Source organism: Panthera pardus, unplaced genomic scaffold (assembly GCF_024362965.1).
Source record: "Panthera pardus isolate Hobbes unplaced genomic scaffold, ASM2436296v1 HiC_scaffold_13, whole genome shotgun sequence".
Lineage (NCBI taxonomy): Eukaryota > Metazoa > Chordata > Mammalia > Carnivora > Felidae > Panthera > Panthera pardus.
In genome coordinates, this window is record NW_026526688.1 from 20,927,874 (window position 1) to 20,948,869 (window position 20,996).

Below are 20,996 nucleotides of genomic sequence, written 5' to 3' on the forward strand. Positions count from 1 at the left end.
CGGGGGAGGGGCAGAGGGAGAGGGAGACACAGAATCGGAAGCAGGCTCCAGGCTCTAAGCCATCAGCCCAGAGCCTGACGCAGGACTCGAACTCACGGACTGCGAGATCGTGACCTGAGCTGAAGTCGGGCGCTTAACCAACTGAGCCACCCAGGGGCCCCAAAAATGTTTTCAAATAGCACAAAAACTAACAACAACAAAAAAATCGATCAGCAGCATGTCCACACTCCAGGAAAAGTCAGTTTGAAAAAATTCATGAAACTCTATGCTAATTATTTGTGCACTTTTTCGTTTTTTATGTTTTTTTTATTTTTATTTTTTTGCTTTGATGAATAGTTCATTAAAAGGAAAGAAAGAGTAGTTTACATTTGTTGTGCTATGAGTAACGGTAGTTTTCTTCTCTACACAATCTTGTCCCTCAAGTCCTGGCTGGGGTGGTAACTCCCAGATGGCTTCATACTGATGATACCTCAGTATCCCTCTAATCAATCCAACTAGTTGTTTTAAAATTTTATCTAACTTTTCAAGTTTTTCTTCGTAGAGATGTCATGCTCCACAAGCTCTTTCCTCACCGATTAAAGCCAAGGTTACTGTTACATTTCTCTACTGGAATGTGAGATTCTTGTTCTGTTGAAAGTGTGAATGGGTTGAGCAGTGTTAGCAAGTGATTTTAGGAGCAGGGTGTTGTTTCCATCTATACTCACTGCTCTTCCATTCACAAATAATTGTAGATTATTAAAAATCATTTTCTTCCTTCCCTTATATAAAGCAATATCTTTTTTTTCAAAACTTTTAAATGTTTTTATTTATTTTTGAGAGAGAGACAGAGCGAGTAGGATAGAGGCAGAAAGAGAGAGAGGGAGTCACAGAATCTGAAGCAGGCTCCAGGCTCTGAGCTGTCAACACAGAGCCTGACACGGAGCTCGAACTCACAAACTGTAAGATCATGACCTGAGCCCAAGTCGGACGCTTAACTGACTGAGCCACCCAGGCGCCCTTATAAAGCAATATCTTTATAAAACTATTAATTATCTGTGTGTATATATTGCTGCCTCACCCTCAATCAAGGAAATTGCCGTCCTGATCTTGTTTCAAGATAGAAGGAAATTAAACTTTATTGCATTTCTTCTGTGTATTAGGCCCTACAGTAAGCACCGCATGTAAGTTACCAAGTTTGAAATCAAGTGTGAATATTTATACTTCATGCTACTACAGATATGGAATTTTATTGTTCCATGAATAATAAATATTCCTGAGTTTCTATCGTATAGTATGTGTATGCTGGATGCTGTGGGTATAGAAATAAGAAAACAAGTCTGTAACCTCTCTTAGGAGAGAGAGTCCAGTATACAATATAGTGATGCACAATGTAAGACAAGAAAACACATAGGAAAACATGTAGTCAAGGTGGATGGGGTTGGAAAAGGACAGGTCCCCAGGGGAGTCCTATTTCATTCAGAGAGGGTCCATAGAAATTCCTGGAATAGGCAAATAAAGGAGAGGACTGGAACATACATACACGCATTCATATAAATACACACATATATACATATATTTACTCTCAGTAATAGTAAAAGGACGCATCTAATGTGATTGATTCATTGGCGAAAATAGTCATGGGACATGAGATTTTAGGTTTGTCAGGCATCTTTATTGAATGAGACAATCTTCTACGAAACTGGGTAGATCCTCCTTTCCTTACTCCTCAAATTCCCTGATAGGGTAGTAGGAGAATGGTACACACTGGGAGCCTTCCTTATGTATAAAAGGTACCACAGTAATCATGTTTTGTGAGAATCTCTACCCCTGGATCTATCCTTTGTGGGCAAGAGAGCGAGGTGTGGCCCGGACGTGTGGGCGCCATATGTCTACGTGCACACTGAAATGTAGATGACTGGTCTAATTGGATTCTCTCTCCTAGGGATGTAGAATTTGTACAGAAAGACACAGGGGCTAAATTTCTGACTGAAACTAAAACATTTTAAGGGCTGCCTGCTACGGAATAAATTGAAGAACTCCTCTTACTGGGGTTTTTATAGCTGTCCTAATTCTGCCTTCCCTTGGCATGTTTGTGGCAGTCTGTTATTGATTCTATTACTTACCTCAGCATCCCTCTAATAAATCCAATTATTTTTTTTTTTATTCCAGATGGCTGGATGAAGCTCATTTCTTTAGCTTGCAAACAAAAACAAATTTTTTTTAAAAAGCCAATGTAAGTGAATTACTCTGAAATTGGCCCTTAATATTTCATAATCTTTGATTGCTGCAGCTAGGGACTAAGAGTCTACTCTAAAGGTTCTAGAATTTTCCCTCAATATCTCTAAAGGGGAAGCAGGAAAAAAACACCTCAATCTTGGAGAATCACTTGAGTATATACTCTTGTGTCATGCACATGTGAGTCAGGTCCCCATCCTTTGTTTTTTGATGTAGTCCTAGTTATTGGTAAAGTAATCAAAGCATAAATGTCAACTTTTTAAGTGTAAAATTTTTCAAGTTTAATATGCCAATTTCTGGTCTCAAACATACATGCCAAAGAATAAGTTCACTGTAATGTCATGTGTGAGGTAACCAAAAAATGAATCGGAGTGTGTGTGTAATTGTGCACAATGAAATTTTCTTTTTCCTCAGCAAATGTACAGTTATTTTGAAATCAAAGCAAGGAGCTGTATCTCAGCTCCTTCTATTTAAGTGGTCTTATTTTTTCTAAGAAATAAAAAATAATAAAGGATGAATAAAAAATAAGGACAAATTTTAAATTCAAGCATACAAATACATTTTTGTCAAATGTATATTTTTAAATTCTCTGCTAGTATTCAGAAATTTTGTCAGAATAGTTAACAACCCTGGGAATTCTACTTTAAGATGTGGTCATAAAAGTATGAATCATCATGTGTTTTCCAATTAGTTGGATAATGTTTTAATAGGAGGTTATATTTAAAGAACCTAAAACCTGGAGGGGAGAAAGTACACATGGAGAGTGGATTTACATGTATGAATAAAGAGATTTATAGCAAACTTATCAAAGAAAACAGAGAAGTCATACTGTGGAGGAGAATGAGGGAAGATCTTGCATTACTGCCCATCTCTTTTATGTGCAAAGGCATACTTTAAAATGTGATTTTACTTAACATGAACTTGCGATTTCTTTCTTCCCCTACGTATTTTTACACAATAGCTGAATTTCTTCTTCATGTGTTAAGTGTAAAAAATCTGTTTTCTATTAGAATTAAACATTTATTTGGGTGCAAGTTTTTTTAATGGCATGTGATCTTGTGGGAAAATTCTTTAATAAGAAAAATGTAATTCTTCAGAGGCATAAAATATAAGCAATTCTGAAGTTCTTTCATACATATCGAAAGCAAAACATTCCTTAGCCCGAGGTCTTTCCATTCTTTGCAGGGAAAAAAAAATTGAAGAAGAAAACATCTTCTGCACTTTGCTCTGTTAGGGAACCAATTTAAACTTGGTTAGTTACCAGAGGGAAAAAATTTCAGATAGACAAGGATCCTCTGAAAAGAAGAATAGCGAATAAGCATTTCATTTCAACTGGTATGCAGGGGAGGATACTGTGCCATCTGAAGCTACACACTTGGGGCAACCTATCCAATTTCCACCAATACTACTTTTCACATGATTCATGTAGCAGGTGTAGGGAGTGAGCAGTCCAGATCTGAGCAAAAAATAAAACAGGATTCTGAGATTGAGTACTCTAGGAAAAACTGCATTTGGAAAATTCCTTCTCAGAGATTTGTTTTTCCTGTTTGGGATCCTGTATCAGTCAGAAAAGCAGAGCCTCTAGGACATATAAGGGATGACTTTATGCAATTGTGGGGACTGGTGAAGCAGTCTTTAAACACTCCCTTTTCTTCACATATGATGCTGGAGCTCAAAGTATGCAGGGCAAGTAAGTGAGAAGGCTAGATGGCTGGCTGTAAGGGAAGCAGGAGGGTGGACTGAAATCTGTATCAGTTCTTGTTACCTCTGACCTTGGTGATGTGGGCCTGAACCCTTTATCATGAGCTGAATCCATGATCCAGGGCAAGGCAGAGCAGTTGTAGGCCTGACCAAAATCTTAGGCCAACAGGATGAGCCAACAGATAGACAACAGCACATGAAAGCCACAAAGATGGCTGCCTTGTTCCTGACCTCCAAATCTACCATAAGAATCTCAAGTGTGGTTGACCCTTGGGAAACAAGGGAAAGGGAATTCTGGGAAATGTAGTTTAGCCTAGCCAAGCAGACACATTACAACGCCCCCACTTTTTCTTGGTTGCTTTTCTTTGTCTTGCTCTTGATTGACATTTGCACTTATCTTTCTAGCTCATGTTGTCAGAGTCTTTCTCAGAAAGACCACGTAAAGGTAATTTCTTTTTTAGTTTTTGCTTGTCTGAATTGTCTTTCTTCTATCGTCACACTTCATTGCTAACTTGGCTGTGTAGAGTCCTGATTTGGAAAATATAAATTCCCTCGGAGTTTTAAAGCATTCTTTCTGTGGAGAAGCATGATAGTAATCTGAGTTTCAGTTCTTTCTTTTTCTTTTTTTTTTAATGTTTATTTATTTTTGAGAGAGAGAAACAGAGTGTGAGCAGGGGAGGGGCAGAGAGAGAGAGGGAGACACAGAATCCGAAGCAGGCTCCAGGCTCTGAGCTGTCAGCACAGAGCATATTGTGGGGCTCAAACTCACAAACCACGAGATCATGACCTGAGCTGAAGTCACACACTTAACCGACTGAGCCACCCAGGCACCCACTGAGTCTTGCTTCTTTTTAGGTGATTTCATTCCTTCTGGGAGCTTGCAACTTTTCACTATCACTGTTCAAAATTCCATCATGATAAGCCCGAGGAGTGGGTGGGTGTTTTTAGACTTTTTTTTTTTTTTTTTTTTTTAAATTCATTGTGCTGGGCACTGAATAGTCTCTTTCAACTTCATCTCTTTCATTGCTGGGAATTATTTTTTTATTGTTTCCTTGATAATTTGCTGCCCATTTTTTGCTGTGTACTTTTTGAAAGTTCTATTTGACGCATGCTTGACTCCCAAAATAAAACCTGATTTTCTTATCTTTTCCTACTTTTCATACCATTGTCTTTTTATTCCACTTTCTGGAAGGTTTCCTTGAATATATATTCTAATCCATTAGTTAAGTTTTTGGTTTTGGTTTTTAATTCTAACTATTTAATTTCTTTGCTATTCTTTCTGCTCTGGGCTAATTTTTTCCTTTAAAAAAACAGCATTTTCTTATTGTTCCTTACTTCTCAGATAATACTAAATATAGTTTGGGGGGTTGTCATGCAAACATTCCCCACCTTAACAAAATAAAACTTTTTGTTTACCCTACTTCCTCTTTTTTTTAATGTTCACTTATTTATTTATTTTTAATTTTTTGTTAATGCGTATTTATTTTTGAGACAGAAAGACAGAGAGAGAGAGGGCAGTGAGAGAGGAAGATACAGAATCCGAAGCAGGCTCCAGGCTCTGAGCTGCTATAGCACAGAACCTGATGCGAGGCTCAAACTCATGAACCAAGATATCATGACCTGAGCTGAAGGTGTCCGCTCAAACAACTGAGCCACCCCGGCGCCCCTACCCCACTTCCTCTTATAGCAGTAATACCGCTATTGCTCAGTCCCCCTCATACCCTTTGCACTAGCTGGTCTCTGCCTGGACTCCTTTCTCCCTCCCCCTGCCCCCAGGTATCCCCATGCCTTACTTTTAAGACTTTGCTCAAATGCCATCTCAGTGGAGCCTTCTCTGACCCACTCTATTTAAATTTTCATCTTTTTTCCCCATCCACTCAGTAGCCCTCCCCCTTGACTCATTTTTCTTCATAGAATATGATAGACACCACTTTCTAACATACTGTATAATCTATTTATTTTGTTAAATGTTTACTTCCCCATCTTGGCTAGAATTTAAGCTCTATAAGGGCAAAGACTTGTCAGTTTTGTTCATTGCAGTTTCCCCAGCATCTAGAACACTGCCTGGCACATAGTGGACCCTCAATATTCGGTGTTCCTTGGTTCCTTCCTCCCCCACCATTGATCTTAATGTCTGTTTTTCATATTGCAGAAATTAATTCTTCAAATGTCTGGTGATCCTTGGTTGTCTCTATGTGAAGCACCAAAAAAGTTTACTAAAAGCTAGCTTCATGTTTGTGGGTAGAGTTTGTGGACGATTGAGCTTTAATATATAATCTAGTGGTGAGCTAGCATATCTTTAGAAGGAACTACTATATTTTAGTATTATTAAATTTTTTTCCATGGGGCAATTCCATTTCTCTCAAGAAGAATTCTTGTCTCCTTCCAAGAAATATAAGGTGGTCTGACAGCAATATGGTTTGGAAAAGGTGGTTGGGCACACTCGTTCTATGCACGTTTTCATTTAATATCTCTATTTATGGCTCCTGCCTTTCAATGTTCCTGATATCCCCAAAGGAAACTTTCCAAATCAGATTTTTATAGGCATAAAAGATGGGCAAGTGGCAGATGGTAAGTAAATAAAGAGTTACATGGGATGGGTAAGGGCTACTGGGTCCAAATACACCTTTTATATTATTTCACCAATCCCTCCCCTGACCCATTTTCAGTTTTTTACAGTTACCCTTGAATTTTGTGGTTCCTTTAAAACCTCTTCCGATAAGTTGTATCATTTCTGTTTACATTGCCATTGTAGGTTTATGCCTTTTTATCTTTTTGCTGTCATTTTTGAAAGGGTTTGGGGAAAGAACACAGATAAAAGTGTGTGGTCAATCCACCATATTTAATAAGGTTTTGGTAACAATGTTTTGTTAGCTAGGGGCAGGTCCATATATATCTTTGGGAGAAAACTTTTCTTTTTCTTGGTGGGTGACACTTTAATGAGCTTTTATTATACAAAGTATAGCCCATATTATATTCTGAAAGGGAAACTGTTGATGTAAAAAGCAAAATTTCTCTACATAATCCTACAAATGGTTTTCTTCACTGTGATTATAGCTGTATCACTAATGCTTATGACTTGATTGGCTGGGAAGATATAATTTTTCCCCTTCCTATGAAGCAAGAGAAGAGTTAGGGGTAGGACATAGTCAAGGATACTTCTGCACATGGGAGGGTATATAGCCCCATCAACATGGCAGCAGTTTGGGTCCATGGATAAAATGAGAGAAGACTCATGGGGTATCTCTGGAGAAGAGAATACTCATAGTTAATATACCTGTTTACATTTTCCTTCTCTGCCTTGTAATTTCCTTCCATTATCCCCAAGCTTCAGAACGGTTTTGCAAACATCACAGCCTATGAAAAGCTTGTGTTGGGGTTTCAGAAAGGGGCTTATGTCCGAGTCTAGGTTAGATTAGGGAAAGAGAAAGTAGTTTTTCCCCACAACCACTGCATCCATTTTGAAATCTCCCTGGTGGCAACAGCAGCATTTCAAGACACCACCATGGTCCCAGAACATTAGCCATTGGCCAGGAACAGAGCAACAATTTTTTTTTTTTTTTTTACATAATAATATGGGTTTTCCCTTATATAATGTTATGTGTCAATTTAAAACATCTAAAGCAAAGAGTTTTACTAAATAAAATAATAATATGGGTTTTCCAATGAGATAATTACAACAGCTTTGTCCTTGCCTGCCTAGAGCAGCAGAGGAGCTGTGAAGGGGTTCCTCATTTCATAGGACTCTATATCCAAGTTGACTCATCCATTGCATACATTTACACAACCTAGTTGACTCATTCATTACATACATTTATCCATGTTGCCTAGTTATCTGTGAACTCTCTTAACTTTGATATAAAACTTTAATCCTCATTATGCTCTAGGGAGGATCCTTGTAGATAATAACAAATGATCGAAAGAGAAGAATTTCAAAGTGGGAGTGGATTTGGGCGACTAGCTGATCTAATAGCTTTATTTTACAGATGAGAAAGTTGAGGTTCAGAGAGCCACGACAGAGCCTGAATATCAATGCAGTTCTTGCAATTTTCAGTAAATTGTTTTCACTCACTGACTATATCATTCATATGTCATGGCATGGATTAATTAATTCAGGAGCTATTTACTTAGCATCTATTAATTTAAGTTTTAACTAGTTATGTAGACAATAGAAATAAGGTGATTCTCTATAATATTGGTTTAGTTTTACTAATTTTAAAATGCTTTTGGAGGCACCTGGGTGGTTTGGTCGGTTAAGTTTCCACCTTCGGCTCAGGTCATGATCTCACGGTTCATGGTTTTGAGCCCCTCTCAGCTATCTGAGCCATCAGCTCAGAGCCTGGAGCCTGCTTCGGATTCTGTGTCACCCTCTCTCTCTGCCCCTCCCCTGCTCGCACTCTATCTCAAAAATAAAGAAAACATTTAAAAATAATTAAAACATAATAATATGCTTTTCTATAGAAATTTCTCAGACCTATGCTATGTGAGAACAAGTTTTGCATTCTTTGAGAACTCTGCCTGAGATAATATCCAAACCAACATTTTAGGAAAGAGTTTCATTACCTCCCCCTGAGAAGGCTCTGTTAGTTGCCTGAATGAAGATAGTTCTTGATGACCTCTTTGCTTGATACAATATGCTCCATTTCTAAATATTTCAGTAAAAGGCACATTTTGAGTTCAAAATGTGATCATTGTACTCAGGATTTTAAAAGTCTCATAAAGGGTGCATGTCCCTGAATTGGGAGTTAAGGTTGGAAAATATAACCATCAGAAATATAGGCTGGTTGCATATGCTAAGGAATGTAAGATCAGTTGTCTGAGTCTAGTTCATAATGGGGCTGAGAACAGACATGTTTGCTGCTAGAGGCTTGAGCTGCCTGGAGATGGGGAGAGCTGGAATTAAACCTTCCCACTGGGACTGGGTCAGATATCAGATAATGGGCACGTGTCCAATCCAGCAGACACAATCCAGGGTCCAGAGGGGTTGGGTGACAATCATGCTATAACTGATGTATGAATTGAGAGTTCTCTGAATAAGATCTTCCGAAAGGAGGAGAGAACTTGTTGGTGCTCATCCAATTCTGTCCAGGAGCCAGAGCGACCTGATCTTGGTACAACTATACCTGTTGTCCAGTGGAAATATTCTCAGGCCACAGAAGAAAAGTCTATCTAATTACTTTACTTTGAAAAACAAAAAAGCCTATCCAATGCCCTTTATTCATGTTCTTTGTGTATCCAAAATGCTTTTGACTTGCTCTCCAGAGTGATTCTGCCCACCCAGGAGGAATTTTCCGTGCAAATAACTGAATACATGATCTTACTAAGCAAGTCTCTTTTTCTAAATTAATGTATTAGCTTTTCTGTTTTATGTATCTCTTGAGAAACTGCTGAGCATAAGTTAGTTGCCAAGAAGCTAATCACACTTAGGGTAAATGCATAAAATCCAACTTCTAGATAAGCTCATTTACGATGTAAGCCTTAATAACCTCACTATCTTTCAGTGAAGCTGCATTAAGGATTGTGCCTTAAAGTGTGCATCCCAATACTTCTGTTTCTGGTCTGTCTCCTCCAATGCTGAATGTAACCCACTCCTCTTAAATCATTTTCTCACACTTCTATCAGCCAACGATCTCAGGTCTCATTCTCATTTTATAGCTTTGGTACAGTTGTGCAAGGTCACCGATTTGACCTTTCCTATTGACATTTCTTCCTGCATGTTCTAGCAATGCATCTGTGTATGAAAGGAATAATGTTGCCCCTAGCAAACTCAGTGTCTGGCATGCTTTCACACAACGTTATCCCCAGATTCTGTCCTTAGTATCTAATTAGCTTTTTCCAGGTTTTTCCCGAGGCAATGAATCTGGCTAAGTCTTCAGAAGACAGCAGTATCCGTCTTTAATGGTGAAGAGCACAGATTCTCAGCGCGACTGACTTTGAATCCTGGCTCTACCTTGTGCTACCTATGTTACCTTGGGCAAATTACTTAAGCCTTTGTGCCTTGGTTTCTTCATTTGTCAAATGGAGATAGTAACAATGTCTGCTCATAGGACTGTTGTGGCTGAATGAGTTATGATATATTTACCATGTCTGGCACATAAGTGAGACTCATTGTCATGGTTATTCCTGCTTCTGAAGAAGGGAGCACAAGGTTAATTAAATGCCTGGCTGGGGAGAAGGCAAAAGGAATACAAGAAGGAAAAAATAGGTTTGCATTTCAAAATACTTCTTTTACCATTGAGGTAATTATCAAATCAGCCAAATAATCCCCATACTTTTGCTTTTAACATTTAATGTCAGCAACTTGAATTCTCTACAATTATGAATGTATAACTTCCACTTCTGTGGGCATACATCACTTCATCAGGAGGGAAAACTTTTCCCTTCTTCCCCTCCATGTTCTTTGACTAGTCTAATAATTAACATAAGACAGATTAATAGGACAGGAACAAATTTTGTGCTTATGAAAGTCCCAAAGACAGAGACTCAAAAGGCAGTCAGACAGTTGAAACTCATATGCCAGGATGAGCTAAGGAGACTCTGGTAGAGGTTTGGGGCTTTACAAGGGAAGAAGAAAAAGTCACAGGAAGATGAGTAGAGCAAATGTTTGGTAAACAGATGTTTGCCAATGTCTTTCTGATAAAAGGTTATCTTTGGTAGTAACTCCTTCCTGGTACAGATTCTCTATTTAAATTCTTTTAAGCAGTAAAAGGGAAGGCAAACAGCTCTTCTAGAGTCTGCTGGGCTTGACTGTCTTCAGCTCGAAATAAGCCCCATGCCAAAGTGGCATATTTGGGGATCATGTATCCTGCTTCCCCCTCAACTTCAACCTAACTGGTTTTCTTTCCAGTGAGTCATCAGGATTAGCTTTTTCTAGATAAGCTTAAAATTTCTGAGTGAATGACAGGAAAATGTTCAAAGGACAGGTTAAACGTTGGTAAAACTTGACAGTAGCAAACAACCAAGAACAGAAAGAAAACACAACTTCCGCATTTTACTGGAATCTGAGTTAATAAATAGGGATCACAGAACAAATAGCAAACAACAGCTTGAGTTACATCAGAATGAAGAAAGAAATGATGAACCTGGATTTCCAGTCTGAAACCATTACTCAACCAGGGGAGCTCACAAGTTGCCTGCTACACGTTCAAAACTCCTCTAGAGTTTAAAACAACAGGAACAACTTGTTCAGATTTTAACTGAAGTTTCCAGATAAATTTCACAATTTTGCACCTCAGGGAATTTTTTTTTTTCTAATTAAGGAAATTTTTTTTTAATGTTTATTTATTTTTGAGAGAGAGAGACACACACAGTACTAGTGGAGGAGGGGCAGAGAGAGGGAGACAGAATCCAAAGCAGGCTTCAGGCTCTGAGCTGTCAGCACAGAGCCCAATGTGGGGCTCAAACCCACAAACTTTGAGATCATGACCTGAGCTAAAGTCAGACACTTAACTGACTGAGCCACCCAGGCACCCCAAGAATTTTGCTTTTCTTAAAGATTAACTAAACTGACTATTTCATCTTGGCAATTATTAGCTTGCCACATTTTTTATAACTAAGAGAAATTGGGCTTCTCTCCATATTGTAGTTGAAATGACATTTTAATCCATACCTTTATAGGTAAAACTTTTTTATCATTAGTACTATAAAGCAAAGCTTCAACTGAACTTTGGTTTTCCTTCATCTACAGCTGAGCATTATCAAAGTTCAAGTACAAAAATTCTGTGCATGAGCACAAAAATAAGAGCTGGAAAAAAAAAAACAAAACCAGAGATGTATTTTCCTAATGATCTATTATTAGCTCTTTCATAAAAATTCTTACTAATAGGAGAAAAAAAAGGAAAAGATCAGAATACTGCAATTTGTCATTGAATCTACTTTTTTAGCTTTCCTTCCAGTTAAACTGATTTCCTCATATATTTGTTCCCAGAGTAAAGCCAGAATCAACATTGTCCCTATTTCTAATCAAATAACAGAGAAGCAATTACAAAATCTGAATGCAGTTAGAGGATCCTGGGAGGCAGAGTGGCTGGATCTAGCCTGAGCTGTGTCTCTGACTCATTTTTGACTTCAGGCAAGGTATTTAACATCTCTGTATTTTTGACATAATTGTAATAATGCTAATTGACTTCATAGGTATGATATTAAGCATAACTCAAGAAACAACCGTGGGCTCTTAGGCCAGGTTAACTAGAGAGAAGCCTACCTTTGCAACTTGGAAAATAAATTTAGGATTATATCTCCTTTCCATTCCCAGCACATTTTGAATGAATTGGATGGGACTTTGATGTAAATAATAGAATTTGCAGTTTTTAATATGCAAGATGGAAAAGAAAATAGGTTATGTTACAATTTCCATTTCAGAAGTAAAATCTTCAGAAATGCTTTTATTTCTACCTTTTGGGAATCTAACTTATTTAGCTTTCTAAGGTTTTTACTGAGAGTAATTCTTAAGATAAATAACAAAGATATTGTTATGTTCCATTTTCAGAAAAAGGAAAAAAAAATAGCCTAAAGGAGTCTCTAAGTCTGTGTTTATGGCTGAATTTTTAAGTAACTGTCTTCCATTAAGGGTGCAGTCCATTTGTGAATGCTAACTTTACTAACCATGCTTCCTTCAATAGCTCTTTCTTCTTTTTATTTCTTTTATCTTGTATCCTTTCATTTAAAAAAATACATTAATATGCACTTTTGTTTCATAATTTTGTTTATAAAAGTTATGTACCAGCTGTATAACTTTTCAGTTCCAAACTTAACATTTTTGCCTTTAAATTTAATCCACTGTCAACTAACTTAAAAAAAATTTTAGTGGGGAAGAAATTGGGCTTTAGAGACTTAGAATAATTTATATCAAATAACACAGTATGTCAAAGAAGAGCCATTTGATAACTATTTTAGTTTTATAAAACTTGAAAGTTTTGAAATAGCCCAAAGCAAACACATAAAAGAAATACAAATGTACAGTGAGGAATTAAATAATCTGATACAACTTTATCTTAAGCCAGATTTGTAAAATAATAATTGTTTACTCTATGAATTACAAAGACCAGACCTCCAAAGCATTTGAAATACCTAATACCTAAGCATTTCTTCAACATTGTGGAATATGTTTACTATTACAGCGAGGGTATGGAGGAATTTTAGATGACTTGGCATATTGAATTATTCTAAATATGATCAAATTAATATAACGACTTTAAAAAATATGTTTGGGGCACCAGTCAGTTCAGCATTTGACTCTTGATTTTGGTTCAGGTCATGATCCCAGTTCGTGGGATCGAGCCCTGCATTGGGCTCTGCACTGGGCGTGGAGCCTGCTTGGGATTTTCTCTCTCTCTCCCTTGGCCTCTCCCCTGCTTGCACGTGTGTGTGCCCTCTCTTTCTCTCTCTCTCTCTCTCTCTCTTTCTCAAAAAAAAAAAAAAAAACCTTTACATATTTATGACTCTGCAAATGATTACAGAAATTTCCATCATGTGGAAGGGTACTTGTTTACTTTTTAAAACTTGAACTTTATGACAAGTTTAAAAATTAAGTGATAAATAACCGTAAAGGTACAAATGAGGTTTTAAAGAAAATAGCAGCATAGCTGTTGTAATTCTGCCTGATATTTATTACCAATTGAAAAATATGAGTCAAACTAATAACTTGTTATGAGATAGGTATGATAGTAGCTTTAGCCTATTAAGATAGTCAAATTTTAAATACATCAAGCTTTAAGTTTTCAGTTATTTATTTTTTCTTGGGATTTTATAAATTCAAATATCTCTTTTTAAAACAATATAAGCTAGCACACACCCCAATGTCATATTTGCAAATCAAACAAACTTTACAAAAGCCAAAGAACATTATGAAACGTTCCTAATCACCACTAAAAGACAGGAGACCAGCAATTTCCTTAGTGTCTAGCTGTTCCTTTCTTAATACATTAGGTTGAACTATAACAAAATATATATATATATATTTTGGAGTAACAATATATATATATATATATATATATATATATATATATATATATATATATATTGGAGTATTACTCGGCAATCAAAAAGAATTAAATCTTGCCATTTGCAACTACGTGGATGGAGCTGGAGGGTATTATGCTAAGTGAAATTAGTCAGTCAGAGAAAGACAAACATCATATGACTTCACTCATATGAGGACTTTAAGAGACAAAACACATGAACATAAAGGAAGGGAAACAAAAATAATATAAAACAGGGAGGGGGACAAAACAGAAGAGACTCCTAAATATGGAGAACAAACTGAGGGTTACTGGAGGGGTTGTGGGAGGGGAGATGGGCTAAATGGGTAAGGGGCACTAAGGAATCTACTCCTGAAATCATGGTTGCACTATATGCTAACTAATTTGGATATAAATTTAAAAAAATAAAAAATTAAATTAAAAACAAAAGTTGGAAATATCTTCATACCTAAACATATACGATACATCTAAAGCAAATTATTATGGGGCAGCTGGATGACTCCGTCCACTAAGTGTCCAACTTCGGCTCAGGTCATGATTTCATGGTCTGGTCCGTGAGTTTGAGCCCTGCATTGGGCTCCGTGCTAACAGCTCAGAGCCTAGAGCCTGCTTCGGATTCTGTGTCTCCCTCTCTCCCTGCCCCTCCTCAGCTTGCACTCTGTCTCTCTCTCTCTCATTCTCAAAAATAAATAAACAGTAAGAAAAGAATTTTAATTGTTATAATTGCAGTAAGAATTTGTTCTTCTACAGACTTTTTTTTTTTTAACAAACAGACTCTTGACAGATGGACCAATGGTAATGACAGATTCTCCCAGGAACTCCTAGACAAAAGAAACATGAAACTACCCCTCGATGGGAATGAAAATGTGTTTGTTTATAACATCACCTGCCCTTGGTTAGGGTATTCATTTCTACCCAAAATTTTCCTTACGTTGTAAATATCTCAGTATCTGCATGCATAGTTGAGGACACTACTATATTGTAACTAAGGCGTTTTAGTGTAGTTGGTGTTGACTTCTTAAAAAAAAAAAAAATGATCGTGTTTTTCATGGCAATTGTAAAAGTTACCTAGAAAATTTTTAAAGTGTAATTCCAAGATGACTTTAATCAGTTAGAAAATATTAATTGATAGCAAACCTATTCATCGTCTCAATTTGCTCATACTTCTCTTTCTTGGCAAGTCTCTTCTCACTTCTGAAACAGACGGAGGGTGTTTCTTTACAGTGGGAACAATTTTAAGTGTCATTATTAAACTTAATTTTCTGTGTATTTTAATATAAGCTAATATTTTAGATGTAATTCAATATATTTAATATAAGCTAAATATAAGAGCTTAGAGTACATAGCCCCTGGCATAAAGCAGGCACCCAATACATGCTTGAATATTAAATGGTTACTAGGCAAACAGAGTAATGTATCAATTTTTCTCAACAATATTGCTATAAATTATATTCTATTAATGTATAAAAGTATGACCTACTGAAAAAAATGCATCTACAAATGCTTATTAGAGCTTTTCTGTAGTGATATCACAGATGTTCTTGGGTTTTGTCTGACTTCTTTGGCCATTTAGCCTTGTAATTTACTCAGCACTGCACTTCTTTCTTCATTGTAAACATTGTAATGTTTACTTTGTTTACAATGTTAGATGATAGGGTTAAGTTAAAACAGGCAAGTTATACATCTTCAGGGTAAATTAATTGCCATTGTATGGATTTCTGCCCAGTGTTAGCATATGGAACATTTGGTATTCAAGTGCTACTCTTTAGACTGTTAAGTAAATACAGATATAGAAAGAAACTTAATATACGCCTCCCTTCAGAGAGAACTACTTTAAAAGAAATAAGCAAAATATTGTGTCTGTACCTTTCCTGGGTACATGAATGAGGCTTGACAACCCGTGGGCTTCTTTGGAGAATGATGAGCCGAGGACAAGGCTCTTTTGTTGGAGAATCGCCCTACATTAGCCTCTGATGATCTTTTCTGTGAGCCTGTTCATTCCTCTGGAGAGAAATCTCATGGTCTCTGGGCTGGAAAGTAGTGGGAGGAGTAGAGAGAGGGCTGCCTGGCTGCCAGGACAGATGGATCCTGGTGGTGTATGGAGAGGTGCCTCAACCTGTGGAACAAACTACTCTCCCCTGACCTCCACTGTGCCTGTGGTCATGTTACCTGGAGCCTCTCTGGTTCAACTTCAGTGAACAGTGAGTCTTGCTCAGTATGGTACTGGCACAAGAACAGCCACAGAGATCAAAGGAACAGAACCCACAACCCAGAAATTGATCCACAAACATATGGCCAACTTATCTTTGACAAAGCAGGGAAGAATATCCAATGGAATAAAGACAGTCTCTTCAGCAGATGGTGTTGGGAAAACTGGACAGTGCCATGCAGAATAATGAACCTGGACCATTTCCTTACACCATACACAAAAATCAACTCAAAATGGATGAAAGACCTAAACATAAGGCAGGAAGCCATCAAAATCATAGAGGAGAAAGCAAGCAACAACCTCTTTGACCTCGGCCACAGCAACTTTTTACTAGACATGACTTCTAAGGCAAGGGAAACAAAAGCAAACATGAACTACTGGGACCGCATCAAAATAAAAAGCTTCTGCACTGCAAAGGAAACAATCAGCAAAACTAAAAGCCAACCAACGGAATGGGAGAAGATATTTTCAAATGACATAACAGAAAAGGGGTTGGTATCCAAAATCTATAAAGAACTTCTCAAACTCAACACCCCAAAACCAAGTAATCCAGTGAAGAAATGGGCAGAAGACATGAATAGACACTTTTCCAAAGAAGACATCCAGATGGCTGACAGATGAAAAGATGCTCCACATCACTCATCATCAGGGAAATACAAATCAAAACCACCATGAGGTACCACCTCACACCTGTCAGAATGGCTAACATTAACAACTCAGGCAACAACAGATGTTGGTGAGGATGCAGAGAAAGAGGAACCTTTTGCATTGCTGGTGGGAATGCAAATTGGTGCAGCCGTTCTGGAAAACAGTATGGAGGTTCCTCAAAAAATTAAAAATAGAACTAGCCTATGACCCAGCAATTGCACTACTAGTATTCATCCAAAGGATACAAGTGTGCTGTTTCAAAGGGGCACATGCACCCCCAATATTTATAGCAGCACGAACAACAATACCAAAGTATGGAAAGAGCCCAAATATCCATCGATGGATGAATGGATAAAGGAGATATGGTATATGTATACAATGGGGTATTACTCCACGATGAAAAAGAATGAAATCTTGCTATTTGCAACTTGGATGGAATTAGATTGTTATCACGCTAGGTGAAATAAGTCAGTCAGAGAAAGGTAAATATTATATGATTTCACTCATATGTGGAATATACGAAACACAACAGATGAACATAGAGGAAGGGAAGCAAAAATATAAAAACAGGGCGACAAACCATAAGAGACTCTTAAAATAGAGAGAACAAACCAAGGGTTGCTGGTGGGGTGTTGAGTGGGGGAAAGGGCTAAATGGGTGAGAGGCATTAAGGAGGGCACTTGTGTTAAGCACTGGGTATTATATGTAGGTGATGAATCACTAAATTCTATTCCGGAAATCATTATTGCACTATATGTTAACTCACTTGGATTTAGAGTAAAACAACAACAACAAAAAGTAAGTCCTGTTGTCTGGCGGGGTGGGAGAAGCAGTATTCATGCACTGTTCAGGGTTTAGGTGAGGATGTGAATGCCAGGCCATCACCTCCACCCTGCCTTCCAAGCTGGCTGGTGCCTTCAGCCCTGCACCGGGGTGGGGCGCGGCAGGGCTGCTTAGCTTGCTATTTGTGAAGGTCCCCACTGCTGCTGCTTGTTCCTCAGTTTTAGCAGCGCTGCCAGCTCCCCCTTACGCTTTGTACAACCTAAAACATGATGACATTGCACGCCAGGTGTTTTCTCTGCCCCCTTTCTCTTCGACCTTGTCAATTCATGTCTTTGCCATTTTTCTTTACTCCTTTCCTAGCGGGGTTTTGCGGGAAAGGAAATATAAATTCATGTGTTCAATCCAACCAAAACTCTGTAACTCCTTTTTTTTTTTTAATTTATTTTCTTTTATTTTAGAGAGAAAGAGCACAAGTGGGGGAGAGCGGCAGACAGAGAGAAAGAGAGGATCTAAGCGGGTTCCATGCCGAGCATGGAGCCCAACATGGGGGCTCCATTCCATGACCCTGGGATCACAACTAAGCCGAAACCAAGAGTTGGACGCTCAAATGACTGAGCCACACAGGCGCCTCAAAAATCTCTAACTTCTTCCTAACATTTACTTTCAAAAATACACTCAGCCCATTGTTTTCCCCTTGACCAGGATAAATATAGAGGAGGAAGGAGGAAGTATTGTCACTGCAAACAGACTAGTTTTACAGCAAGGAAAGCACATTTTCATCTCCAAGAAAGATTTTTCCTTCCTGGGGAAAATTTTTGTCAGAGACAACTACAAATTTACAGGGATCTCAGTAATAAGTTAGATGCTGGGTATACAACCATTAGCAAGGTGGGGCTTTTGCCTTCAAAAATCTTATTCTAAGCAGTTTTTCTAACTAGACATGTGAAAAACTGACCAAATGATAATCCTATCACTTGGCACAGTGCCTGGAACACAGCAGGCATGCAAACAGTGTTTACTGAGTGGATAAATGCTATTTTGGTCTGTAAATATAGTGGGGGGGGGGGTCACAGAGAGGGAAGTAATTAATTTTGTCTTGAGGGGTAGTCTGGGAAAGTTCAGAGTTTTTTTTTGTATTGAATTACATACAGTTTCACGTATGCTTAATTTATATTGTCCTTAATTTCCCTTTTAATAGGTATTTTCATTTCTTGCGTGAAACGTTGCCTCACTGAGGCTGCTGTGTTTATTCTTTCACAGTATGCAGCACAGAATGGAGCAGAGAGACAGCTGATAATGAATAAACATTTACAAACACTACCATTCCCTTGGATTGCCTCTGCTTCAGGCCAGCTGCCCCCTCTCCTCCAGATTAACCTAACGTTCCTTTGGAGAAGTACGTGACTCAGGAACAAATAAATCACAGCCATGTTCAGGAGAGAGTCTGATGTTAACTGGAGAAGGCAAAGGGGGAGGGACTCCCGTTAGTCCATGCAGCCTGCTTCCCTGTGTATCGCAGGCATACGTGGATAACGAGGAAGGCTGTGTGGAGTTCAGGTTAAGGGCTTGGGCTGTCAAGGTGGAAAGCCCTCAGCTCAGTTGCTGCATGTTCCATAAAGTGGCTGTGTGATCTTAGGGAAGTGACTTAACCTCTCTGAACCTCTCTGAGCCATTCATTTGTATGACGGAGATAATGGTACTTGCCGTATGGAGTTATATGAGAATTGAAGAAGATGCTTATAAAATACACAGCGCATTTCTACATTCATACTAGAGCAAATGTCAGCCAGAAGTAAAATTATACATTCAGTCTAGCAGACTATTACTCTCTGTAATGCACAAATTTCATGCTGTCTAAAAATTCACACTCTAGGGGCCCCTGAGTGGCTCAGGTGGCTAAGTGTCCGTCCAACTCTTGCTTTTGGCTCTGGTGATGATCTCACAGTATGTGAGATTGAGCCCCACATCGACTCTGCACTGACAGCTCAGAGCCTGGAGCCTGCTTCGGATTCTGTGACTCTCTCTCTCTCTCTCTCTCTCTCTCTCTCTCTCTCTCTGCCCCTCCCCCATTCACACTCTGTCTCTATCTCTCAAATATAAATAAACATTAAAAAATGTATAAAAATAATCTCAAGAAGTGGTAAAGTGAGTTTTCCTCTACAACTTGAAACAGAGCTGAAAGTCTATTATCTTGATAGCTTGCCTCTACATTAAGACATCAACTAAAACAATGTATATCACCTCTTTAAGTTGTATTTTTTCCCTTTCTTCTCTGAATACATACAAGCAGTCTTCCATATACAAAATAAGTGACTGTTCATTAGGCACGTATCCTATGCTAGGGTATCTAAAAATATTATGTCAAAGTTGCCCCAGTCTTGTCTGATAGAAATTATGATTTCCATTTTACAAATCAGGAGCATTTTAGTAGGTTGCCTGGGGTCCCACAATGAGGAAGTGACTCAGCCAAAATATGGACCCAGGCCCTCATGTTTACAGAGCCTATGCCTTTTCTGCACAAGAGGCTCATTAACATTAGGACCCTCAAAGAGAGTCAGAGTCCCTTCTCTATTTCTTTCTTTTTTTCTTCTAATATTTATTTATTTTTGAGAGATAGAGCACGAGTCGGGGATGGGCAGAGAGAGAGGGAAACACAGAATCTGAAGCAGGCTCCAGGCTCTGAGCTGTCTGCACAGAGCCCCATGCAGGGCTCAAACCCATGAACCGTGAGATCATGACCTGAGCCAAAGTCAGACGCTTAACCATTGGAGCCATCCAGGCGCCCCTTCTCTGTTCCTGAAGTTGAACAGGTTCGATCCTATTTGAGGTCACAGAGAGCATCATTCTGTGTGAGGGAGGCATGGGGAAGTCCAGGAGAATTTCCTTGAAGACTCTTAGATTAGAGACGGCGTGGCACCAGCATCCTGGATCGCCTCTGGTCTGAATGCAACTCTGGTCTCATGAAAAACTCACAGTAAATAAGTTAATGAAATTTCTTTTGTTCTTGCAGTCGTTTCGATGGAGAAAATGGCAAAGATGTTCAGTTTTCTGCTTGTCACCACTGCTCTGGTAATGGGCAGGAATTGCTGGGTAAGCTCATTTACTGATGTTTCTAGAATGCCTGCTCTGACCTGGATTTCTCTTATTTTGCAGAAAACCTATAGTAATTTGTCACTGAAAAAAATTAACTAAGGGGGGGGAAAATGAAAAGGGTTTGTGGAAGCACCTGCCACGTAATAGGCACTTACCAAGTGCTTTCAAATTTTTTCTTAAAGTCAAAACCAGTATTTGCCATAAACAAGTAAAATCTTTTTGGAGTTACTGGGGTTACTTGGGTAGTTAATGTTAGAAGTTTAAAACTATCCATAGTAATTAAATTTGACCCGTGGCTTTCCCAAAGTTGAGCCTTCCAATACTGAACACTGTTAGTATAAACTAAACTATCTGACAGTAATTACAAT

The 20,996-nt window shown here is 38.3% G+C and overlaps 1 protein-coding gene across 3 annotated transcripts in view; it reads left to right on the forward strand.

The window, feature by feature from the left end:
• Positions 1 to 20,996, forward strand: part of FGL1 (fibrinogen like 1) — a 52,003-nt gene that overhangs the window by 12,939 nt on the left and 18,068 nt on the right. The window contains exons 1-2 of one of the 3 annotated variants that reach the window (XM_019466718.2): positions 11,856 to 11,991; positions 20,546 to 20,625. In XM_019466718.2, coding sequence (XP_019322263.1) covers positions 20,554 to 20,625 — 72 coding nt within the window. In that variant the 5' untranslated portion in view covers positions 11,856 to 11,991; positions 20,546 to 20,553. Of the gene's footprint in view, positions 1 to 11,855; positions 11,992 to 18,801; positions 18,932 to 20,545; positions 20,626 to 20,996 lie in introns of those variants that run through there. The other 2 variants (XM_019466717.2, XM_019466719.2) reach the window with 2 other exon arrangements.